This window comes from Gobius niger, assembly GCF_951799975.1.
Source record: "Gobius niger genome assembly, chromosome: 8".
Classification (NCBI taxonomy): Eukaryota; Metazoa; Chordata; class Actinopteri; order Gobiiformes; family Gobiidae; genus Gobius; species Gobius niger.
In genome coordinates this window covers 17,416,281-17,442,387 of record NC_136859.1, presented here as the reverse complement: position 1 = coordinate 17,442,387, position 26,107 = coordinate 17,416,281, and the positions used below count along the sequence as shown (strand labels likewise).

At 40.0% G+C, this 26,107-nt stretch overlaps 1 protein-coding gene across 12 annotated transcripts in view; it reads left to right on the top strand.

The window, feature by feature from the left end:
• Nucleotides 1-26,107, top strand: part of LOC306967230 (focal adhesion kinase 1-like) — a 36,486-nt gene that overhangs the window by 3,222 nt on the left and 7,157 nt on the right. Inside the window, exons 2-28 of one of the 12 annotated variants that reach the window (XM_079562169.1) lie at nt 1,523-1,552; nt 7,299-7,585; nt 8,508-8,674; nt 10,230-10,317; nt 11,598-11,677; nt 11,760-11,822; nt 11,895-11,949; nt 12,228-12,368; nt 12,450-12,527; nt 12,772-12,879; nt 13,128-13,245; nt 13,512-13,542; nt 13,684-13,754; nt 14,113-14,130; nt 14,497-14,553; nt 15,084-15,143; nt 15,942-16,039; nt 16,114-16,198; nt 16,364-16,464; nt 16,622-16,737; nt 16,818-16,918; nt 17,090-17,179; nt 17,264-17,468; nt 20,705-20,816; nt 24,045-24,122; nt 24,764-24,949; nt 25,426-25,551. In XM_079562169.1, coding sequence (XP_079418295.1) covers nt 7,343-7,585; nt 8,508-8,674; nt 10,230-10,317; nt 11,598-11,677; nt 11,760-11,822; nt 11,895-11,949; nt 12,228-12,368; nt 12,450-12,527; nt 12,772-12,879; nt 13,128-13,245; nt 13,512-13,542; nt 13,684-13,754; nt 14,113-14,130; nt 14,497-14,553; nt 15,084-15,143; nt 15,942-16,039; nt 16,114-16,198; nt 16,364-16,464; nt 16,622-16,737; nt 16,818-16,918; nt 17,090-17,179; nt 17,264-17,468; nt 20,705-20,816; nt 24,045-24,122; nt 24,764-24,949; nt 25,426-25,551 — 2,676 coding nt within the window. In that variant the 5' untranslated portion in view covers nt 1,523-1,552; nt 7,299-7,342. Of the gene's footprint in view, nt 1-1,522; nt 1,553-3,635; nt 4,209-7,298; nt 7,586-8,507; nt 8,675-10,229; nt 10,318-11,597; nt 11,678-11,759; nt 11,823-11,894; nt 11,950-12,227; nt 12,369-12,449; nt 12,528-12,771; nt 12,880-13,127; nt 13,246-13,511; nt 13,543-13,683; nt 13,755-14,112; nt 14,131-14,496; nt 14,554-15,083; nt 15,144-15,941; nt 16,040-16,113; nt 16,199-16,363; nt 16,465-16,621; nt 16,738-16,817; nt 16,919-17,089; nt 17,180-17,263; nt 17,469-20,704; nt 20,817-21,239; nt 22,117-24,044; nt 24,123-24,763; nt 24,950-25,425; nt 25,552-26,107 lie in introns of those variants that run through there. The other 11 variants (XM_079562159.1, XM_079562164.1, XM_079562163.1 and 8 more) reach the window with 11 other exon arrangements.

The window sequence follows — 26,107 nt, the reverse complement described above, 5'->3', positions numbered from 1 at the left end:
ATATTTTATTGTGCTGTATAGGATTACAGGATCAGTCTTCTCTGACACCCATCCTGTGCCCGGGGCCATCTTTTCTGTTTTCCACTAATAGGTATATTTAAGATACCTGATGGGTTGTGTCACCATTCTGCAGCTGTCAGGTTAACACACATTGGATGATTAGTAGCTTTGTGTAAATAACGCAATATTTGAATCATGCATGTCAGGTCATTCGTGATGCTTTTCTTCTTACGAAAAGCACAGCTCTCTAGTAAGCTAAATATCTAGGGCTGCACGATTAATCAAAATCAAAATCTCAGCTGTAATGGAGTGCAATGCAATTGTTTAGATAATATAATGTCCAAAAATCTGTGTCCTGAAGGATTTGTCATTGTGAAAAACCTGCAAACCGTGAGTTCATATTTAGTTCGCAAATGCAATATTTGTCATAATTGAGTATTTGCAAAATACTCATAGTTAAAAAGTCCCATTACCTACTTATGTCAATGTGGTTGAATTTCTCTCTTAAACTGAAATGAAAATCCTAGCAGATTATCAGATTATGAAGCCAGATGCCTTAATCGACCCAATTTATGTCTTTATTTGCCATACCACATTGAGAATGCCCACATACAATAAAAATGTCACAACCAGCCACCTGTGACAGTAGGTTTAGACCCACTATAGATCCAAATCCTTAATATTCTGCAGCAAAGGCTGATTTAGGGAATCAAATTACTTAGTATGAATTGTGTTCTCCCATCAATTTGCTTTGCCTTTGCCTTGCAATGTAAAGGTCTTTTTACAAATCCCATTTCATAATTAAAGAGACATTTTCATAGCTTCAGAAAACACAAGTATATTCAAGCCTTAAGGTGTATATGTAAAATGTATGCTCTAATAATTTATGTGAATACAACAGTCCTTTGAGACTAAGAACTGCCTAATTAAGGCTATCTACGGCTAGCCTAATGTTAGCCTGTCTGTCAGTCACGCTGAACCTGTCCTGCCTCTGTATTGTGACTGACTGTTCGGGGCATGAGCTGCTGAAGGCTGGCATTGTTGTCTTGATGTTCGGCTGGAGTTGTGCAATGCTGATAGCGTGGTGTCAGCTCCAGCGTAGCCTCTGTGGTTCACTGCCAGAGGCTACGGATTTCTACAGTGAGTGGGTGAAGAGGGAAATGAGAGGAGAGTAGGAGGGAGGACTTTCGAGCATCTGAAAACATTGCTCTGCTTCAATTGACCAGTTTTTCCAATTCTAATTTTCTTACTTCAATACTATCAGAATTTGTGTGATGGATTTCACAAGTAAGGTTATACGAGGAGACAGTGTTTGTGTTTTGATACTGCATAAAGATTATTACATCCTTTGTAGTTTGTATGTAGAATATTGAGCCACACTTTTGGCAAGTGCCCACAACTGGAACAAATGAATACATAGTCTACTTGGTAAATATATATTTTTGTGTGTGTGTGTTTTTTAACTTAAAGCATTTCAAAATAAATTATTGTTAATAATTGTTCATCTCTTTTTATTTTCCAGATATTTCCAGGATATCCTACTACGGTACTGGTAAGTGAACAAAAAATGTCACAACCTTCATCTTAATGCTGATTGGGTGGCCCTTTGACCAGAGTTTTCTGTTTGCTGTCTTTTGTCAATGGGCACTTGTCCCCCATGAGACATAACATTGAATACTCTCTTATGGGCTGAAAGAAAACGTGACATTCAATTATAGTGAAAAACATATTAATAAGTTAAAAAAAAGGTTGTTGTAGTATGTCATCATTCTTTGAGGTGAAAGACACACTTTGAAAATCAACGCAATGACATGATCTAAATATGCAATATTTTCAAAAGTCAAAAGTTTGAGTTAAGTAAAACTTTTAATGAGATGGCACTGGAGGGCTGCAGGCAGCCCCACTGGCAGAATCCAGTCTGTAGCAGACGCCATACTACTCTCATTCCTCTGAGTGAGTTCACGAGTTCAGTTTGAGTGGAGAACTTAAAGCACAATACATATTCTTCTGTAACTATATTAAGAAAGAATGTCATGCTTTTCTAAATGGTCATTTAATTTAAAACAAGCTTATTCCCAGGGTACAATTTACCTTATGTAATTAAGAGCTGCAGTCCCGCTAACAACAGATGGAAACACAAATGTGTAGATGTGATTTGTCAACCTTTTTCAGGTTGTTGGTGATAAAACGTCTTTCCTGGGTTTTATTTGTGTTGTGACATTGTTTATATATTGGACTGAACTGGCAACAACAACAACAACTCATTTACAACAAGCTGTATATTTTCATCCTGCTCTCCACATGAAAGCCCCTCCCTCACTGCTGTCCGGTTTGTCGTGAGTAAAGCAGCTTTTTGCCCTCGTGCTCAGCCGCGTTCACTAAACAGCCCTGGACAAACACCCTCTGACTTTCACTGCCTCTGAATGTTCACTCACATATTTGACTTCCTGCTTACCGGGGCGCACACTCCCTCTCCTGTATACATCCCTCTGTCCCGCTCCCTGCACGCTCTGTGCGCACTCACGGCTGGAGGAGGGTTTCACTGGATGTTTCTGTTTGGTCTGCGGCAAGATGTGTGTGTTTTCTTTTTCTACAGCTCCAAATGCGTTCTTTGAGGACTGAATTACACCTGGGACGGAAGCCTTTCGAGAGCGTTTTGGAATACAGAATGCAATTTTGATGCTGTTGGTGTATTTTGGTCCTCGTTTTTCTGCGTGGTCTGTGTCAATCTGCCGATCTCTCCCTGACATCAGATACCTGTTTTGCCCTGGTTCAGTGCAGGCTCAGGGCGCTGTGGCTTTGGAGGATCAGCCTCTCGTCTCTGTGTTTACTTTTTCTTTGGCTGACTCTTTTCCCGGTTCAACATTGCTTTCAGCTTTTCTTGTGGCCTAATCTTTTCTGGTTGTCACGGCACTTGCTCTTCTTTCTCCTGCTGCGCCAGTGACTCTCATCTCCTTCGCCCTCAAATGCTCTACTTCTCAGTGCCCTACATTCACTTTCCATTGATTGCCTGCTCCTGCGTCTTCTCTCTGCTGTGGACAACTGCATTGAGTTAAAACGCGGATGTCTTTTTAAAATTATGCGAAAAAAGACTATTTTTAGCCCAGGGCTGTAGTTCTTATTCGGATTATTGACACACAATGTTGGACCTGGTGCCTCGAGATCTCTGACTGCAGGGAAGGGCCCTCCTTGAATTTCACATCAAGCATTGATTTATTGAATCACCAGCTCTACACTGAGGCGTCCGTTTGATGTTTTAGTGGATTTGTTGGACAAGTGGATAGACTAACTAGTGAAATCATTCAGTCTTTAGACCTCAAGCACTGCTAGGTCTTCAGACGCATAGACTTTAATTCAACAACAAAAAGGCCTGTGATGACACGTTGGTAGCCGTTATCTATTCCCCGTTGGACCGTCGGATTTTAGATTATGTACTTTCAGCTTGTCTGCCTGACTTGTATATGCTTTAAAATCATGGGTTCAAGTCCAAATAGGCGAGAGATTAGACTTTCCTTCCATCATGTAACTGCATAGTGTAGAGTTCATAGTGTAGATTGTGAACATGTCCTGGAGTGTTTTGTGAAAAGACTGAAATATGACATGCTAAACTAACAGAACATGCTTGTTTATATTTGCCTGATACCGATAGAGACAGGGTATTTTACTGTTAGCAAAGATGGTATACTTTAATCAGTAATTCCGATTACTTGTGCTGCCCTAATGAACTGAAAACATTTGGGGGATCTCTCTCAGCTGGAGTTGGACCCTGATAATGGAGTTGTCTGTGCAGCTGTAGACAGAGCTTTGTGTTATGCTCTGCACCTCCTGTTGGAGATCTGCTGTGTCACCACCTCCACTGTACAGAGGATATTCAACATCTTCCTTTTCCTGCTTCCCCTCACTCATGGACTGTCTTGGAGCGTGAGCACTGGCTAATTCTCCGCCAGCCGTCTATGGACGTTTTGTATGGATTTTACTGACGGGCTTATGGCAAACACACTTTCATAGTGAAATGCCTCACCACCTCTTGGATATAAATCTGCTGGTGTTTGTGTGCATCAGGAGCCAGTGAGGCTCCATGCTGGTTCTGAGCCTGAACAGTTGTGTCTGGGCCCTTTGGCCGGCTACAGAGACAATGGAGAACAGCGGCTGCATCCCCCTTTGCTGGACCAAAGGGGCGTGTATTTATGTACAGCACCCCTTACCAAGTATGTATTAAATCAATCAAACATATATTATGGCAAATAGAGCAGGATGCTTTGTCCTTGCAACTCTGCTGTAAACATGCATAATAACATTTAATCCCAATTAGATTTGCAATATTGGTTTAATATATATATTTAAATCCAGTTTCAGTTCATTATACTCATTTTGAGCACATGCATAACTTAATGATGGCAGAAATGTGGCTTGCTCATTCACATAAGAGTACATGCATACAGCCTGTGTTAATAACACATTTATCATGAGATGAATTTCCTTTGACATTTGCGTCTGACAAACTAATAGAGAATCACATGCTTATCGAGTAAGTAGGAACGTTCTTTGCACAATAACTAAAGCCATGTGGAGAAAGGATGTTTAGTTATTTTTTTGATTTTTTTCCTACCCAATTGATGTAGGATGTGGGACTTATTGCTATTAATCTTGAAACTATTCCAGTCAGGATTTTTTTATACTTAGGTTGGTGAGACAAATTGTGGTACAATGTACACTTCTTGTGATCAGCATTGTATTACTATTCCCTTTTTTCATTGATGTAAAATCTTTGCAGCTCTGCTCACTGCTCAGTTGTATTTTCTTAGTGGAGTCCATTTGAGTGGCATTATGTGCAGACGGGGCGAGAGTGGCAGGATGCGGAGAGTGAGGAACATGAGATGCAGAGAGGAGCGTGGTGGTTCAATATGACCGAGAGATCCACTGGAGATGTGAGGGCTCACTCTGAACGGTTTTGTTATCAGTCGCTGTGGACTATTTTCGAGCTTTTTGGAGTAGTAGTAAGATTTTCCAAATTGAGATGAAAAAGGAAAAATGGATAACTGGAAAGAAAGGCTGTGTCCCCTGGGACAGTACTGCTACCCCCAGTAACCCAGATACAATCTAAAGGAGTCACATGACGGTGCGACACTCTCGCCCTATGGAGGGATAACGGGGCCGCTTGTCAGTGTTTGGAGCCCCGCTGTGAGAGGGATTCACTGGGCTCCACCGTATACAGTCGAGTGGCCTACTTCAGTGGTTCACAAACTGTGGTATGCAGGCTTACTTTTAGGGGTGCACGAAGGGGAAAGAATGCAATATTCAGCAATTGTCTTGAATATTGTGATATTTTACCCATGCCAACCCTGTACATACCATAAAATATAAGACAAAATGCATAAGCCATTTGTCTAATCTAATCTAAACCACAACAATGCCAGTAAAATGGAACTAAATTACGAAAATCATGACTTAAACTGAACTTTAGTGTGTGCAAAAAATGTGTAAATCTCAATGAAATTAAAAAACACCTGTGATTTTATGATACAGTATATTGTGACTAACTAACTAAACTAAGCTAATACTGCAATAACAATAATTTGGCAATTTATTGTGCAGTACTTAATTTGGTTACTATAATACCAGATGTGTAAAAATGTCCCATAAACAATCTTTATTCTGTTCTTTTTATCAGTAAATTGTTTTATGTGGCTTGTCTTGTCAACGAACTCTGCAGCTCATTTTTAGATTATAGAGGAGAAGCCATGGCAAATTTTTGATGTAACACCTGATGAAGAAGTATATGAACCACTGGCCAAATTTCATTTATTACACTTCAAATAAATGACAAAAAAAAGAAATGACCCAGTTATGGTAGTGAGGTATGTAGGATGTATTTAAATAACAGCAGCAGCCCAAGCCCTATAGGCGCGTCTCTTTCTTTCCCTAATACGATTTTCTAAAGCTGTAAAGTATTCAGGCTACGGTTACATGAGTGTGGTTTGTTATGCTGAGGTATGATTTGGTACGTTACAACATTTCAGCGCTTGTGACATAATCTGATTACTAAAGTGAATGCGCAGTGGCTGGTTCTTCTGGTGAAACTGCATCAGTAAAAAAAAACTCTTGGTCTGGCTCTTCTGTGTATGGGATTTTGTCGTCATATCTTGTTTCCATGTTGGCTCATAACTGAATGTTTTGGTGTGGTTATTTATGGACGGTTCACAATTTTGCATAGACCAAAAAGGAAAGACGCCTTGTGTCAGGTTGTAGCACACCCCCTGAGTCCCTGGACAGGTTGATTTATGGTCTAGTATCATGCATTGCATTGATTGTACTGTACACAGGGTTTCCACGGGACAATAACAATCTTTCAATAATAATTACATGACAAAATCAAAGCCTTAAATGTCATTAAAAAAACAATAAATTAGGTTCAAATTGAAATTTATTGGAAAATTATGACATACATTTTTACTGTATAAATTCAACAAAAATACCAAATAATGAGCTAAAACACATTTAGTTGCAGTTTTGCTATTGAATCAATCAATCAAACAAAACATAAAATTTGACTTGGTTCTGGGTACGAACACATCATATTTTTTTTTTGTTAAACATGAAAGTTTTGAATTTATAGCAAGCTACAATCTCTGTTATTAGTGTGTGTTCCACTAACTCATTACAGAAAAGCAATATAGCAAAAGCAGTTCTACATTTTGGGATTCTGCATTCCCCTCAGGATGTGCTTGTAGTGGCTCTCCTTTCAAAAATATAAAAACAATAAACACTTGCCAGCAGTGTTTTTGTACAATGAAAGGGGTCTTTTTTTTTTTTTTCTTCTTTTTAGAGGTCGACAGTTTTTTTCTAAAGGCAGGTGTCGATTTTTTTTTTAGAAATGTCTCCTATAATCTTGTGTATGATGCCCCTTAAACTGTAAAATGAGCTTCGTCGACCTCTACTTTTTTTAATCCATTATGCTCAAGTATTTTTCCTGTCTTTGAAGACTCGGGGGCAGGTCATATTGCAAAAGTCTCCTGTGAACTGCTATTTTGGTTTCTTCTTGACATAATATGATCTGGCGGTAACTTGAACACAGCCCGCAAAAACTCACTGATGTCATGTGTCATATTAATTTGTGACTATTATGGGCATCACTTTGTATGGCCATCGTACTTTCCAAAAAAATATGAAACCAAATTTTATGTTTTAGCAAAAGAAATGTCATTTTTTGTGCCAGATTTGTTTTAATTGGTCCTGTTACACAGACTTTACAGTAGAGACTAGTTTAATCTGGGCTATTTTGTTTCTCTCTCATCCAGAATATGACGGCCAGTTAGCCCCTGCAGCACCGTCCGAGTTTGGCATGGCGTCGTCTTCCTACTTGGAGGCCAACCTCAACCACTCCACGGCGGGTGTGTGCGGGGTGAAGTCCCGCTCTGGGATGCCGGGCGGGACGGGCCTTGGGACCAGCAGCTCTGCCGGAGGTCTGGAGAGGCCCCCCGGCTCCATGGACCGAGTTCTCAAGATCTTCCATTATTTCGAGACAAACAGTGAACCCTGTACGTGGGCGAGTAATATCAGGCACGGCGACGCTACAGATGTGAGGGTGAGAAAACATGGCTTTTAATCGCGATGTTTTAGAATTTGATTTAGTATTTCAGATGGAGGGAAATGAAGTAGCTCTATATGATAGGTTTTCACAGTTTTTTCCGGACTATAAGTCACACTTTTTTCACAGTTTGCCTGACTTATACCCAGGTACGACTTATATGTATAAAAATATATAATTTCACATGTTTGTTATTTTCACACTGACAACCGCTAGAGGGCGCTCTAGGCTTGTGTACCAGAGGAATTTGTGCGGGACTGGCGAAAAGCGGAAGTTACTTTTACTGCAATGAAGAAAACAAAAAAAGCTTAACGCGGGCTAAAAGCTAGATGGCTACAGCTAGAGGAACGCAAATGAGAGTTTGAACAACGTGATGCCGGGAGAGGCTAAACGGTGCAGTTACGCCTCCGTGCCCAGGTAGTTGCCAAGGCTGATGCAACTTATACTCCAGAGCGACTTATATATGTTTTTTTCTTCATCATGCATTTTTTGACTGGTGCGACTTATGTTCCAGAGCGACTTATAGTCGGGAAAATACGGTAAACTGAAAATCCACAGGTGTTGAACCTTATCTTTATCTTTTTTCGGGATTGGGTTTACAAATTTGCCCCATGTGTAAATCTTGTGGCTTAGTGTGATTGTGTACTATTATGAATCACTATGGTTCATTTTCGCTAAGAGAGAACACATTGGATTTCATGCCAGTTTTTGTTTCATGCGGATAGTTCTCGTAACTGCAGAAAAAGAAATCAAAACATAAAAATGTCAAAACATCGACAGAAATAAATTCTATCAAACAAATCTGGCTGTCCTCCACTTCAGTATTACACTAGTGTAACATATGTTAATGTCACATGAACGCAACCTACTGTATATAATCGTGACAAATTGTACTTCATCATGTGTTGTATTCGAACAGGGAGTTATCCAGAAAATTGCGGAGATCCACAAACTGCGCTGTGTGTCCTCGCTGGGTCTCCGGTTGACCCATCTGCACTCCGACGCTCTTCACTGGTTACACCCAGACCTGGGCGTGTCCCATGTCAGAGAGAAATATGAGAAGCAGCACCCACAGGAGGAGTGGAGGTAAAGGATTCATATTGAAAAACTGTATTTGCTCTCTGTTCTGCCTGGATCAAGCACAGCATAAATTAAATTGACCTTAGACAGAATGTAAAGGTTAATACATGCACAGAATAGCAGCAGCCGCACACTATTTGACAACAAGTTGATAAAACCTGAAGTTGTGAAACCAGTTGGTTCTACGAAGACTCTTTTGTATAGCCAATAGGGGTATGGAGGTATTTATTAAAAAAATATATTTATATATTTTATTTGTACAGTAGTAGACGTCTTGTTAGCCAGACGTTTACCACATGTGATGTAAAGAGGTTGAATAATATGACTATTATAATTACTGAAATCATAGCCTCACAGTTGCACATGTGATATTTAATACATGGCAAAATTAAGAACAGGTGCTTACTGATATTGATCATACTTATTGCTGCAGTATTAGTTGCATTGTCTTCAGTACTATTATTTATCACAGTATCTTCTGCACTTCATAATTTGTCAATATGACGGGCCTGTCTTTGCAGAGCTATGGAGCCATCCCTGCTCATTATTGTCAGTTGCTGAACTCAGTGTTTGGCAGCTTGCGTTTCAATTTGAAGTAAAGCGATAATGACTGACCTCTTCACACGGTAGACAAGCTTCTCAAGAGCATGTTAGAATTCTCTGCCTCAGAGGGTGGCTGCACTGCAGGCCCACAGGAGCTTCTGCCGCTGCCAAGCTATTGTTAGATCAGCAGAAGTGGCCCAGGGGATGGACTGACTCTATCACACTCCGGAGCGTGCCTTTTTCTTATTCAAACTCACGCGCTGCATTTGCTCCTCTTTTACTTTGATCTTTCCATCCATCCATTTCCTCTCATCTTTTTTATACTGTATCTCATCTCTTTCATACCACTGCGCGCCCGTTTCTCTTTTTACGCTCCCTCATTCATTATATATTGAAGATGTTTTATTAATTTTGTTTTCAACCTTGATTTCCATTGTTATATGACAGCAAACTACTGTGCTGTGACCCATTCAGTCCCTGTAGCTGCTGGATGCGTCAGTCTTATATAATGGATCAGTATCAAAGAGAGCCATGTGGCCACTCTAGAGACACTTCCACTATCTGGCAGTAGGTTTTTCTACAAGAATCTGTCCGCACTCACTGGGCAATGTCAGGGCTCCATCCTGGCATAATTCAAAACCTTTTTAAAAAAAAAATGCTGTTTCGTAATGACACACTGCAGCATACATTAATTGATACTCAGCAAAGGAAGCATATTAATAAATGTATATTTGTATCGAGTGTGTGCTGTGTTGGCTGGTTCATATTCAGCTTTATGCTTGATATAAACTTTTCCCGAGCGCTGGTGTCATACATTCATTAACAATTCAGATATATACCTCAGACCGAGCCAGAGTGGAGCCTTGAAATGTGTGCTTGCATCAGCGGTGCGAAGGCATATGAGTAAGCACTCCTCGTAGGTCTTTTTCCCGGACAATTTATGAGATGTGACCTTGCTTATTTTTTTGTTTTAGCCGCTCGACCGTCTCATTTTAGTTAAGTTGTCTGTCTTTTTCAGGTATGAGCTGCGGATGCGATACTTTCCAAAAGGTTACCTCAGTCATTTCTCTGAAGACAAACCCTCCCTCAACTACCTCTATCACCAGGTTTGTTACCATAACAACAGAAATATGTAAATTTAGAAATAATGGGACTCATTCATGAACATCTTCTTAAAGCAGTACTAAGTAACTTGTTTACCTAAAGAAATCCTTTTCATGGTCCCTCTGGTGGTAATACAAGTGTTAATGGGATGATGGTATTTCATCTCCCCCTGGTGTCTCTGGCCAGAAAACCATGCTTGCAATTTTCCCTGCTCCAACCTGGAGGCACAATACACACTAATGGAATCACGAAGAAGAACAGGCCAACGGACAAAGCTAACTGCGGGCTAGCGCCACTTTAGCAGTGTTTACAGCCACGTTTGAGTGAAAAAAAAATTATCTCCATTGTGTAATTGGGTTGTGGCATAATGTACAATATCCCTCTCTCCCTTTGTCTTTTCTGTAATGAGTAAAAAAAAAAAAATGTAGGATACTACGACCCCTGCAGTGGCGCTTATGGCCTCTAGGGGTATGAGTTACTTAGTTCTGCTTAAAAAACATATGTACTTACGAAGACAGTGTCAGGAAACTGCGCCAGATTCACGACACGTTCTTAAATAGGGAAAATACTTGTGTTCTGAGTTTGGGTTTGTTTGCACTAATTAGCATATGTCATCGGCGCCACACGCTCAAGGACCCGCCTCAACTACGTGCATGCAACTTTGCTCTCATTACAAAATGTTTACATTGATATAACCTGTACGTCATGAAAGGGTTTTCCTTCTTCTCCCCTGGCTTGGTCTTTTAAATAGATGTGGTTGCAGCGGCGCGACGTAACTCAACGAGTAGAGCTCGCCTTTGTAATCGCAAAGTCACAGGATCGAGGCTAGCGCTCGTCTTTATAAAAAAAACGTTAATGCACTGCATTTAATGCTGTTTGTGAACGGCGGTATTCAAAAGTTTTAGCAGCAATACTTTGGTACTTTACTTGTCATTAAAAGCTAGGCTACAAGTGAAATCACCAACTTATTAAGGCATCTGTAATCTAATATGATTATATTTACATTAATACATTATTTAATTTGTACAAATATATTTGACCCAGAATGTTGGGTTCCATCAGGAGCATTATCGTGAACAGAACTGGAGATTTTTTGTGTGTGTAAGAGTCCTCCAGACTGTTCTTAGGATTTGTTCTTACAGAGGAATGTTTTGTGAATGCCAAAAACCTTCCTAAGAAGGCCTTAACAACAAATTTGTGCATAAGAACGTGCCGTGAATGAGGCCCAATATTCATTTCAATCATTAGTTGTATTGACATGAGTCTGTTTTCTTTTCTTTAGGTAAAAAGCGATTACATGCTACATATGGCTGACCAGGTTGATCAAGATGTTGCTTTGAAACTAGGTTGTTTAGAAATTAGGTAAGAATATTTGTTGCATAAATGTGTTTCATATGTATATACAGTATAGGTCTTGACAATATTGCTCTTGTTTTTTCCCCAGGAGGTTTTTTAGGGAAATGCCTGGAAATGCTCTGGACAAAAAATCTAATTATGAGCTGCTAGAGTAAGGCAAAATATTGTAAATTGTCTCTGAATTTAGGAAATCTGAAAATTTTACCTATTTCCTTCATTTCAGGAAAGATGTTGGTTTAAAAAGGTTTTTTCCTAAAAGCCTGCTGGACTCTCTGAAGGTATGACGAATACATTGATAATACACTGTAATGCTTTGCCTGGGGAAATTGGCTGCTGCCCCAGAACACTAGAAAGCTAAGAGCTGACAAATGTAGATTTATGTGACTGACAAGGAGGCCGCTGATTGTTGTCGGCCCTAATGCCTGTTATCTGAGGTGCGGAGTTGAGTTTAAGCCACCGACATTGTCTTGTCAACGGAAAAAGCTTCATTTCTTTCACCTAATGGATAAAAATGGATGACTATTGTTCAAAAAGTGCTATTTTTTCTTATTTGTAGGCTAAGACTCTTCGTAAGCAGATCCAACAGACGTTCAAGCAATTTGCAAACTTCAATGATGAGCAGAGCATCCATAAGTTTTTTGAGATCCTCACTCCTATTTATCGGTTTGACAAAGAGTGCTTCAAGTGCGCTTTGGGGGTATGACTGCACTCTATACTTCTATTCATTAGAGAGAAGATGATATTATGTGATTTACAGGTTCTCTTTATGTGTCTTCAGTCTAGTTGGATAATATCAGTAGAGTTGGCCATTGGACCCGAAGAAGGCATCAGCTACCTCACAGACAAGGGCTCAATGGTGAGGACTCTTTTGAAATGAGTACTTTCCCCGTGTTAGTTTATGCACAAAAAACAATGCAGGTTAGAAAGGTCAATCATTTGTAAATCGGTGGTAATTAGCTCTGCTGCCCTCTACTGGCAAGAGGTTTATTTCAATTTAGCTTTACTGTATTCTCGCTCAGTAGCCGCACACAATCTGTTTCATACAGTGTTTATAACATTATGATGGAATTAAAGTGACTTATTTTGATTTTTCCCCACAGCCCACACATTTAGCCAACTTTAACCAGGTCCAGTCCATTCAGTATTCACCTTTAGAAGAAAAAGACAGAAAAGGCATGCTGCAGCTGAACGTCGCGGGGGCACCTGAGGTAAACACGTTCACTCGCACATCATTATAATGCTGTGCAAATCTGTACTTAGTGTATTAAATCCTGGGGGTTAAAAGGTAAACGCTAATGCACTCTTCATGTGAGCTAGTTTCACTGTATTGAAAGCTTATCATGGGGAGTGTGTAGTTCATTCAAAAAGGAAGTTATTGGCCTAAATAAGGCTCTTATTGTGTCCAGCTGCAGTGAAGCAGCTCCCAGTCTGTCTCTCACACTTGTCGTGTGTGCAGCCCCTGACGGTCACCACAGCTTGGCTGACCACAGCTGAAAACATGGCTGACCTGATAGACGGATACTGTCGGCTCGTCTCCTCTGTCTCTCATTCCTTCATCGTCAGAGTCCATAAAGGTAACCTTTATTCTTCAATACTTACTGCACTGACAGTATTGTGACATAAAAGCTAACCATCCAGTATTGGCTAGTTGGTGTCAGAGAATGTTTTTAAATCTGTAAAGCACTTTGTGTTGCGCTATTGATTGATTGATTGATTGATTGATTGAATTTGTGTGAATGTAGTGCATGATGTTTGGCGATTATAGATCATTGTTGCCACAGTTTGGTGGCCATGACACAAATAAACAATTACCTATGTGCTATTTTTTTTTTTCTTGCAGAAGGGGACAGGGCTCTTCCTTCAATTCCAAAGTAAGTTTGCCTGATTTGCTTAATACAGTGTTTACATTAGTTTCTTGTGGGGCCCATTCCAGTGTTGTTGTCTAATTCCTTGTATAACTGCTTGTGATGATGTCATTCAAATGCTTGACATGCTCTCTCTCTTCTTCTCAGGGTTTCAAATCATGAAAAGCGTATGGAAAAACGCATGGATGGTGTACGAACCAGAGCTGTCTGCGTCTCAGGTACAAACCCCTCGTCATGTTTTGTGTTTCCCAGTGCTCTAAATGTCATCACTAACACTTACAGTGGCGAAAGGACATTACAGATTTCCTGTTCACATGCGCCACAGCTGAGCCACTCTTCTCCCTATAATGGCTCATCTGTGTGCACAGTGAAGAGTCTTGTCTCTCCAGATGTCCACATGGAGAGCTTTAGTCACTGTCACTCTGCTCTGACCCTGTTCTGACCTTTTATTCACTACCACCATAATAATAGACTAAAAACATGATTGTCATACATACTATTTGAGTTGTATCAAACTTTAACTAATCTTTCTCCTCTCTTTTCCTCTGTGTGTTATGGTGCATGCTGCTTCGGCAGGTCATACTAGTGGCGATGGTAAAGAGCATTCTTTACATTGAATGTGAAAAAGAAATTATAAGTTATTAGTGTTTTCTCACAAACATTCCTACTGTTTCTGTGTGTTGTACTTCACCTATCTGCTTAAAACACAGTGGCCTGCTATACAGTATAATCAAATATTTTTGATTATTCTTTTATTTATTTCCTTTATTTCATCAGGCAAAACGTTAAGAGCAACTTTTTTTTTTTTACACTTCCCTTTTCAGAGGTAGCCTGCTGACGGTTATTTTTGTACCGGTAGTTGGTGTTGATGCTTGAACTACCTGTTTCGTTTGAATTACATCTTCTTCTTATTTCTTTGTTTTTTTCTTCATGTTTAATGTCACATTTTTTCACTCGCAGAAACCGATGATTATGCTGAAATCATAGACGAGGAGGACACCTATACAATGCCTTCAAGTAAGTAGATACATTCCCAACACAAACTTGAACACAGTATCGGTAATTACTTTGCTTTATTGTAATGTGATATGACGCAAGAGAATTCATGTTATTAAACCTGTTATTATCTTAACAATGAAATTCTATTATACATGTCAAAAGTTTAAGATAAGAGCAGTCTGCTATGCTCATGTACTTTTGACTCATTTTCATGCTGTGATATTCTAGTGGTAACATTTAGGGCCGTTTAGTGTCTAAAAGTACAACAAAGGAGTAATGTGGAGTAGTTAAGTATAAATGACGATGTGCCCTTAAATGTTTCCTCTTCATGGCCGAAGCAAACATCGCTGTTTTCTTATGCTAAGTATTCAAATAGAACGTAAGTCATTTAACAAAGGTTCAGCTAAATCAGCACGTTGTAATTCGAGGCTTCCTGTAATTGAACAAAAAGAAACAGACACAGCGTAATATTTCACTGACATTGAAATGTATCATAATAGCACTCAGCATCATGCACCTAACAGACTTTTGCATCTCTGTACTCACAGTTAGTTATGTCTGTCTTCTGTCACTAACCCATTCCCCAGAATACTATGGACTAGATCAAGGTAATGACTGGAACAGCCTGTTTTTTTGTGATGCCCCTTCATTTGGTTGTTGTGACCCTGATTTTACTTTTGCTTGCAACTAATTGAGTTATTTACTGGAGTATTTAAGACTAATATTTATTATACTGGATTCAAACAAGTGACAAAAGCCAAAAAATAGCAAAGCATTGACTTTGATGATAAAGGAAATCACACATATGATATCATTTAGACGTTTGTAGACTGTTTTGCTGCAGCACGCCACCTCTTTTGGGGGAAATATTTGAGATGTGCAGAGTTCAAGTATTGTATAGTCCCTTCAGTAGCCTTTCACAAATCCACCTGGACAAAGTCAGGTTGCCAGTGTAAAGCGAAAGAGAGCACCGGACGTTTAGTTTTAGAACTTTCAAAATGAACAAAACTAAATGTCATCATTTAACCAGCCTGACTTTATCCACATTTCATTACATTGTATTTTGAGTCTTTGTCATCTTCATTAGTGATGCCAGTGTTTACACAACATGCTTTGTTTCGCTGATGCTTTACAGCATGATTTTGACATTATATTTTCTTATGAATGAATAAATCAAGCTTGTTTGAGACTGTAATAAGAATGTGTAATTTCAGTGGATTAGTGCTGATAGAAATCTAATCTTCCTAATCAGGAGTTAAAGGCATAACCCTGATTTACGGAAGTGAAATTTCTCTGACAAGTTTGAATTTTCATGTAGGGCCTAGATATCAACTAAACACTTGATATTGGCCCTCTGCTTCTTGTTTCTGATTTTAATCATGTGCCTGCTCTACTTTCAACACCAGCTCGGGACTATGAGATTCAGCGGGAATGTGTAGAGTTGGGGCGCTGCATAGGTGAAGGTCAATTTGGAGATGTACACCAAGGGATCTATATCAGTCCAGTAAGCTGAAGATTATTAATGTACTCTATTTTAACAAACGACTCAATGATGCATGTTTCAACTTCTCCTTTTAGGAAAACCCAGCTTTATCGGTGGCAGTAAAGACGTGTAAAAACTCGACGTCTGACAGTGTTAGAGAAAAGTTTCTTCAAGAAGCATGTAAGTTATGTAATAATCACAACTTAGGTCACGGCTTCCTTTTTCTTGTAATTATGATCAAATCACTCTTTAAAAGAAACAAATGTTGATGAAATTATGAAATAGAATTAAACAGCGAAATGTTTGTTTGAAATATTTTTTTTTATACCTTTAACCTTTCTCTAGTGACAATGCGACAGTTTGACCACCCTCACATAGTGAAGCTGATGGGTGTAATCACTGAGAACCCAGTCTGGATCATTATGGAGCTGTGTACTCTTGGAGAGGTATGATTCAGGCCATGTGAACTTTAGATAGATGTGTCTATTTGCGTGAACGCTCAGGATTAACCTCGATTTATAGCCCTTTAGACTGACCATAAGGACAGTGTGACTTTTCCACCCACGGCCCTTCTAAAGTAATCATGTTCCTCTTTCGCTGTAGCTGCGGTCGTTCCTCCAGGTGAGGAAGTACAGTCTGGACTTAGCCTCGCTCATCCTGTACTCGTACCAGCTCAGCACCGCTCTGGCCTATTTGGAGAGCAAGCGCTTTGTGCACAGGTACGCTCAGTACCATAAAACACTGTACAGACCATTCAACACAAACTCAACTCATGATTTGTGTAATATTTCTTCTTCAGGGACATAGCAGCTCGTAACGTTTTAGTGTCTACAGTGGACTGTGTGAAGCTCGGGGACTTTGGTCTGTCACGATACATGGAGGATAGCTCTTATTACAAAGGTATTTACAACACAGCCTGTATACATATGCATGCATGGTGTAACCCACAATTTGTAGTCTGCTCTTTGATGCTAACAATACTAACACAATACTGCATTAGTATTCATGGGACTCTACAAGTCAAAGTGAGCAGCGAAGTGTAACTCATTTTTTCTTATCGTCTTCTCACAGCCTCTAAAGGCAAACTACCTATTAAATGGATGGCACCAGAATCTATCAACTTCAGACGATTCACGACAGCCAGTGATGTGTGGATGTTTGGTAATTTGTTTTTCTCTACTTACTTTTGTTCATGCTTGTTGCTATTATCCCGGTACAAAATGATTACTCATTATCTTTTCTCAGGTGTCTGTATGTGGGAAATTTTAATGTACGGCATAAAGCCATTTCAGGGTGTGAAAAACAACGATGTAATAGGAAGGATAGAGAACGGCGAGCGGCTGGCGATGCCTCCTCAGTGTCCGCCCACTCTCTACAGTCTGATGACAAAGTGCTGGTCATATGATCCAAGCAAGAGGCCGCGATTCAACGAGCTCAAAACACAGCTCAGGTAAACCCCTGCCAAACTGCAGCATCATTTTCAAGTACTCTCTCCCAACAGCAGGGGTCACTCATTCATTATTTACCCCAAGTCTTTTGAAGCCTTTCCTAAGTTTAGAATCTTCTCATGCAATTTTCAGGGATGTAAAAAAGTAAAAATAGGAATACTTGGGATTATATTGTAACCGCTCCGGGTTGCTTTAAATGTTTTACTCTTTTGAACTGTATATCTCTGTTCACTGTTAATCTCCAGAAGTTCCCCACCCCGATCCTTCTGTGTGATGTAAATCAGTGTTTTGAGTGTCGGTCTATTATGCGCTGTCGTCATGGTTTCAGATTGGTGATAACGGCAAGAACAGATCAAACTTCTGATATTATGGGTTCCCGCCATTATTCACAGGAGACGGGAATCTATAATATTGTGTGTTACAATAGCAATCCAGCACAGTCGGTTGTCACTTGGATATTACTCATGACATGACTTTGCATATGAAGAAGATTGTGAGGCAAAGTGCATACAATTTACCTATTCCTGAACCCCCCCATCTTACTTTCAAAATTATAGTCATGAAGATAAATTGTGATTTTGGCTTTTCCCAGCCACAGTCACTCATCATCATCACATAACAATTAAAAACAACATTCAGCATGAACAGACTTGTAGCCTAGGTAACAAAAGGTCGGATGCAACAAACTTGGCAATTTTATTTGTAAAGCAGATAAAATACTTTCAAATTTCAATATGCATGGATTTGGATTTGAACATTGTCAGAACAAGTACTTAGTTTAGATTTATAGTGGCTTACACTGGCTACAACCTACATAAAGTATCAGTTTTCATTTACTAATAAGAGATGATGCAATGAACCTTACGGTTTATTTTCAACTCTTGTCCCTAGGCCTTTCTGCACAATGTAATAGCGAAAAAAAACAATACAAAATTTCTACAAAGACCCTTTTCAGTCACACACTTACAGTTACAACACGTTCTTTTGTTCACACAGCCGGTGCTATTTACAAACGGGTGCGACTTTGGTTTGTTTTTAGCCAAATGAATGACCAATTTAAGTAGTCGAAGCATTATTAAAATAGTAAACAAAATGGCAACAGGACGACTGTGTTATCTGTCCAGTCACCGCAGGTAAATACGTCTAACATGCTTCAGAATACGTTAACGTGAACAAATATCACTTTTTAGGTTCGTTTTGTCAGACACTAAGGTTAGAGATGTTTAAGATCTTTTACCTTTACATGTTTCAGCCGCCATCTGCAGGCCGTCATCAGAAGCAGATGGCGGCTGAAACATGTAAAGGTAAAAGATCTTTAACATCTCTAACCTTAGAGTCTGACAAAACGAACCTAAAAAGTGATACTAGAACACAAGTAGACACAATGAACGTTACGAAGTTGAAACGTGAACAAATGTGTGTATTCCATGCGCTTTTGATAGCGCAGTCCCAATCTCTGCTTTACCATTGCTGTCAAGAAAGCCTGAATGCCACAGGTAGAGCGATTTTAAGAGCACAGCAAGCCATGTGCATTTTCCTTGAGCACGCACATAACAGGAAAATCACTGCGCATATTCAACCCCCTGGAGTTTTTATGAGCTAACTAAAAAAAAATCTTAAATTCCTTTGTTTCTCCAATTGTTCCTATTGTTCACTCTGCACCTACAGTTTCCTTCGCTATATGTGCTTCAATGTGATACTTCGGCACTTCTTAGTCTGACATTAGTGTACATTATCAGTGTTTTATTAGTCTAATTCCATAGTGCGGAACATGGCATGCTTCCTGGATTTGGGGCTAAGCAAATAAATGTAATTGGCATTTATCTAATTGCCAGAGACATTACCATGGAGCTAAGAGGTGGAACTTTTAATTGTGGCTTGCTCGGTGTCTTGGAAACCGAGTCAATATTGTCCATGTTCACTGCAGCCACTGGCTATTAATAGTAAAAGTCACTCCTTATAAGGAATTGTGAATTAGTTGACTTTTGGTCCGGCCCGTTTTTTATTTCACGATATCAATTATAGGGTTCTCCTGCCAAATATGCAGCTTTCGGCGAATACTACAGTTTTCCACGACAGGCCAATGTGAGAGCTTGCTTTGTATGTTTACACAGTGGGCAGCTGCCAGGAGCTACAGTCTCTGAAAAAAGGGGAGAGGGGGAGACGGACGGAATAAAAGAAAGAAGCGAACAGCAGAATGGGCTTTAGTGGTTGCTGCAATCTACTTTAGGCTTTTAGTATTAGGCTACAGCTGTGTTACAACTGTTGTCATTGGTGCTTGTGCTGCTGTACGTCAGTGGATAATTGGACGTACATTATTCTTGAACTTACCCAGGTCTAAAGGTAAGGCATAGATTTAAGCTACATACTTTAGGCATGTGGTCTCTTCGCCCTTACAATGTGGTTGTTCAAATGTAGCAGCTCATTCATACCCAGAAGGTTTTATATGAAAGTGGTTAAGTGTTTTTACTTTCAATGGTGTGATCGCTAAAACGTCTAACAAAGTAACTGTGCAAGAATAAAACCGTACAGTGTTGATTGAGCTTGTGGATGCTGTGATGGAAAAATGGCCAGACAAAAGAATGACTTGGACAGGTGCAGACTCACACTCATGTATCACCACTGCAGGCGACAGCACGAGGGAGATTTCCAAAATAGCCTTTAGTTTTGTTCAGACAAAAGTGAAGTGAGGGATTGTGTGCATTCTCTGGACGCTTGATGGATATTTCTCCCCTTTTTTCTTTCCTTCATTTGTTGACGAAAGAGGTTAGTTGAGAATCGCTCTCTTTTTGCTGTAGAAATGCTAAATGATGTATTGTACACTGTTGAACCACAGCTCATTCAGACAAGACTTTGAGTTGGATTCTGTCGTGCATGTCCGTGTAGGGATTTCAAACACATTAGAGCTTAATTATGCTGTTAAATGTTAACCAGCAAATAAATGTGTGCGATGTCAATGTGGGGCTTGGGAAATGTCTCAAATGCAGCAAGAGATGGAAAACCAATATAGCTGGTATTTCTGTGGAGAGTTTTTTCCAGCAGCTGTTTTGGTGAGTGCTGTGTTGGGCCATGTGTTTGTGTGTGTAACCGCATTTGAAGTGGTGGTTCTGTCGCACCCACAAACGAGTTCTAATAAGATTAAAAACAGCCCAAAGCAATAAGTTACTTATTGTTGATGATTAGATGTAACACATTACTTTTCCTGACTGACACGGCTCTCATTCCTGCTCTTTTGCAGCACTATTTTGGAAGAGGAGAAACTCCAGCAGAAAGAGAGGAACCGGATGGAGATGAGGCGGCAAGTCACTGTGTCCTGGGACTCTGGAGGGTCAGACGAAGCGCCTCCTAAAGTAAGTTGAAATGCGTACAATGTAAGTTTGTGTGAAGTTAAGTGCTCCATTACAGTATAGTCTGTCATTTGTACCACTGGGTCAGTGAATATAGTGTGATTTCCAGTTATATTATTTTAATTTAAAACAGTTCACAGTAAAATGCACATTTTGCCTAATGCTGTCATAACATTTGTTGATGTTGTATGTTCCTCTCACTATGGGTGTCTTTGACTTTGCGTTTGTGAGCCTTCAGTCAGCTTTATAACTTCCAGCATTTGTCTTTTCCTTCACCATGTGCTCACGTGCCACTTTATTCTTGCTTTGTCCTTAGTTATATTTCTATCTCAACTTTGTTTAGTTAGTTTTTAGTTTTTCCTCCATCTCTCCATCCTCACACCTCTCTCCCTCCTTTGCCTGTTGTTCTTTTGTGTCTGTTTGCAGCCCAGCCGCCGCCCCTCCCTGCAGCCTCCCTTTTCCATGGACTGCCTGTCTGCTCCTTCACCTTACCACCATTACTATCCGACCCAGGGCTTTTCCTCACAGCTCTCCCTCTGCCTGGGACACCCTCCACCTCCTCCTTCTTCCTCTTGGACTGACTCCCACCTCTTTATCCCCCACTCATCCACTTTACCTCTACCTCACCCCCATACATCATACAACTGTGCCCCTCACCCAATTCATTCCCAAATGAACTCTCTAGATGAAGATGCCCGCTTTTCTACACAGCACATACAATCACAGACTTTACCAAATGGTACTCATTTCCACAGGATGAACCTTACTTCTAACGGCTACCTCCTATCTGACCCCTACTCCTATCCGGGACGCTTTCCCTCCGCCCTCTCTCTTTCCAGTCCTAACCTGTGTACTCTGCCTTACAGCATGTCCACCATTTGCTCTCACACCATGCAAAATATCCAGCTGCAGTCTAATTCCGATTTAAAAACCTCACAAATCGCTCCCCCTCGCTGCCAAACGAATCCCAGCTCACCGGTCCATCCCGAGTTGGAACACCCCACTGGGAGGCCATGTGGTAGACCCCCTCCGGGCTCCTCTGTCCCACACTCGCCCACTAAAGGAGAGACTGTTCCCCGTGTACCCTCATTCCAAACACTGCCTTTAGTCCATTCTCCGTCTCACTTCTCTGTAACCAACCATTCACCCTCGTCTGAAAGACCCTCGTGCCACCCCCCAAAGGCAGGTGTCGTTCATGTATCAACACTTGTCTAAGGATTACGTCATGCATGTTTTGTAATACAAAAATCTACAACAATAACAAAGATTATTTGTATGAAACCCTAATTAACCAGTTCAGTGAATGCATTGATTGTTTTTGAATTGAGGAATTTGACTCCTAGAACGAGGATAGTTATGAATATTGATCATGTTGAACCTCATCATTTATGTTATGTTATGTGTTAATGACAACGCTGTTCATATTTATCATGACTATAGTATGCACAAACAGTGTATTTAAATGTAGAATTTTGATAATGGCACATAAGTTTAGCCTGCTTTTGGTTTCAAGCCATAAACAAATGCTTCACACCATCGCTGTCCTGTCTTATGAATGCCCAAAAGTTATAAAATGGCATCCATAACAGAACCAAAAAAACATGACTGAATCCCATATATACAATTATGTGATGTCTTTTGAAAACTTTGTTGTTGATTACAATTGGCGCTGCAAAGTTCATGTAGGTCATGTTCTTGCATTGTCCTCTGTCGTGACAAATGTATGCGACTCTTTGTGTCCAGCATAGTTTGATGTGTCCTTGGATTACTGCACCCTTTTCAGTATGCCTGTGATAAACCCAGACTCCAGCCGGCTTACAGGCTCCAATGACCTTACTCAACTGGAACTGCTCCGTACGCTGTTCATGCGTCACGTCACATGTCCTCACATCATAAATCTTGTCGTGAGTTTATGAATACCATGGTCAATGACAGTTTATATATTGTCCTGGGAAAATTTGGTTGAGCAACTTTCTGCTGCAATGACACAGTTGTTGAAGTATTTGCAAACTATAAAACCAAGCAGCATTAAGAAAAATTGTTAAAAATATAAAGTCCACTTCACAGTGTAGCCCAAAATGGTCCATTAGTTTGTACATTCTGAAGGGCAGATCATACAATTGCAGTGCAGAGCATTATGCCAATGTCATGATATATTCACACAGTGCGTTTCCCTTCTTCCTGACCCAGCTTACAAACATCTGTTGCTGTGTGTGTCCATTCATTCTTTTACATTATTTCATTCATAAAATAATCTATAATTTAGCGAGTAACATCTGTTTCAGTTTTGTCTTATTTTGTGGTTAATAGGAAAGGGAAGTCCCTTTCCCTTTTTTATTTAAAACAAAGTTGACTTTCCAAAATACCACAGTCCTCTGTGTGTGACCTTGTCAACATTCCGTGTGAAAGTCCAATCATTGTTTTGAGTTCATCGTCGCTGTCTCGTCCGCTTCCTCTTGCGTTTGTGCTGTTTGTTACCCTCTTGTTTCCTTATGTGTCTTTGTGTTTATCTTGCTGTCGGAGGTGTGGTCCAGAGCAAGCTACTGTGAGAGACTGTGGAAGGTAGAGGATACAAACCGTGCTGAACATGTCAGGAGCGGCTAAAAGGCCCAGCACATGTACATTAGATAAACACGCAAATAACTGTGTCACTAGAGTAGGTTCACCAAGATCTTCAGTTTTTCATGGTCAGCTTCATTCTGAATTAAAATTACGTTTCTATCAAACTTTGGTACAAGCAACAATAATTTAACATTGAACAGAGGGCAAAATCTATATACAGTATGAACTCTCCCCTCTATTCTCCTATTATGAACAATGTGGGCTTTTTAGAATTTAGCAAGATATTAAACATGAGTGATTTAAGTGTGATATAAAAGGGCATTAATGTTGGAATTATTAAACTGAAAAGTTGCTTCTCTTGAGAAATAAGTAGCACTTGGTGAACATGCATCACACCTAACCATAAAACTGCATTTTTAATGAGACTCAACATTTTTGACAGAGGTTGTCAATTCTGTTTCACTAACAGTTTGCTGGACTTGCCGCCCAGTGGGTGCTCCCTGTAATGACTGACCGCTAACTCGGCCACACAAACTCCTCCTCCGGGTTTGTGTGATGGTTGTTTGACGAGACGTCCTTGAGTGTTTTGGTGTCTAACAATGTCATTTTGGAGCTTGTTATCCGGCCATGCTTTCACCAATGTTCTTTCTTTTCTTTTTAAACTTGTAGCCAAGTCGACCGGGTTATCCCAGTCCACGTTCAAGTGAAGGATTCTACCCCAGTCCCCAACATCCAGGACACTACCAGGTATAAAGGGCTCTTCCTTTTTGAATGACATGTTGTCAGCTTCTCTGTCTCTGCAGAATGTATTTTAAGGACTTCTATTAACAATCCGTCTGATTGGCTGAGGACAAAGCCAAAGATGCCTAAAGACAGTGGCTCTCAAACTGTGGAGCATATACCACTGTTGGGAATTGTGGTCATCTTTGTTGTTTCATTTATGTTGTAGAAATATATATAAGTTCTGTTTAGAGAACATCTAAGCCCCGTTTAGACTTAGTTTAGTCAATTTCAGACTCTATTTAGTCCTGATATAATCTCAATATAGGCCTGATACTGGAGGTGGTAGTAGTGTGAAATTGTGAAAAAATGACTGCTTATACATTCAGCAGTGTTTGAGCTGAACGGAAAAAGTAAATAATTCAGCTATAATATGACTTGCAAATTAGGTTATTGTCTTGTACCTTTTGATTAAATCTTTTTTTAATTTTATTTATTTTGCACTTATTATGTTTCTGTTGACCATTTACCGTCTAGTTCTGGTGGTACTTAGTGACAACATTAAATCTAGCACATTCCATACAAACTGCAGCCACAAGCAGAGAAGTTAAGAATGTGGAATATTTAGAAAATTGTTGTTTTTATAGCGAAGTCTTCTCTTTTTTCAGATGGCTGGATACCCAGGCCCCCACACGCTCCCCTCTGTCCCCAGTGCCCTATACCCCCCTCAGGCGCTGGTGGACACCCATCACGCCCACACCCACCCACGGCACCACGTTCACGGGCACTCGCATGCACAGCACCACCCTCTGCCTCACGGACCCGACATGGCTGGGTGGGGCTCAGCTATGGAGGTAAGAAACATGTCTAGTCAGTGATTTTGCAGAGCTGCACAGTTACTTTTTATGGTATCGAGTACTGGTGGTATCTAGTGCGATCCAGAAAAATTTACTTGTTTGGGAGTCATTTGAAGACATTGGTAATTGTTTGGGCCAAATGCTTAAAAAGACAATTTCTCTGGCCAACGGTGATCGGTTTTATTCATATTCTTATTTATTTGTATACTTCTATATATCCTGCTTTTATCTGTGAGGAGTTTTCTGTATGACTTGTGCTCTTCAAATAGACTTGTCAGACTCTTTGCACTGGCATCGTTTGTAATCGACTGAAAACATGGATTAGTGCACCTGTACTCCTTAGCAATGCTTTTGTTTACATTTATTTTTCACCTTTTGAGTTCTCATCCGTCTTGTGTATGTGTTTGTCTCCACTTGTTGTGTGCATGTTGTTCGTCCCCGTCTTGTGTTGCATGTTTGCCTTGTGTGTGTAGGACAGGGCAGTAGACATGCAGCAGTGTGTAGGTCCACAGTGTCTATTGATGGAGGAGCAGCTGATGATGCAGCAGCACCAGATGGAGGAGGATCAGAGGTGGCTGGAGCAGGAGGAGAGGCTGCTGGTAACGCACACTATTTGCACAAGAGTTAGAAAGACCATTTTAATTGGAAAAAAAGCACATTTCGATACGTTAGTAATGATGTCGGTCATGTAGGAATTACAGTGGGTGAAGCAAGTATTGACAGTGGGAACATTTTTTTTCCGTAAAAATATTCCCAAAGTTGCAATTGATGTGACATTTTTACCAAACAACCCAAGTTCTCTACCCATGTAAATAAAGAAGAACGCTATCCCTGCCAATGGTTATTTTACCCGCCGTATATTAGACAATATTAAGTCTCTGTTTACGTATTCCATCATGCTTTGGTCTTCATCTTTTTGGTTTACCGTGCATGCAACCATTTCACATATTTTATTATATACTTTGCATATTAGAAATTATTTGGGATTAGAATAAATCTAGAACTCTCTTTTAATAATAATAACAATTATATTTAGAAATTGGATATCTTTTGTGTGTGTGTGTATATCTTCTACTCTAGAATAACAGACTGTTTCAATTAAAATATTAGATTGTTTTCTTTTTACTTCATGAACACAGAAACCTACTTTTTATT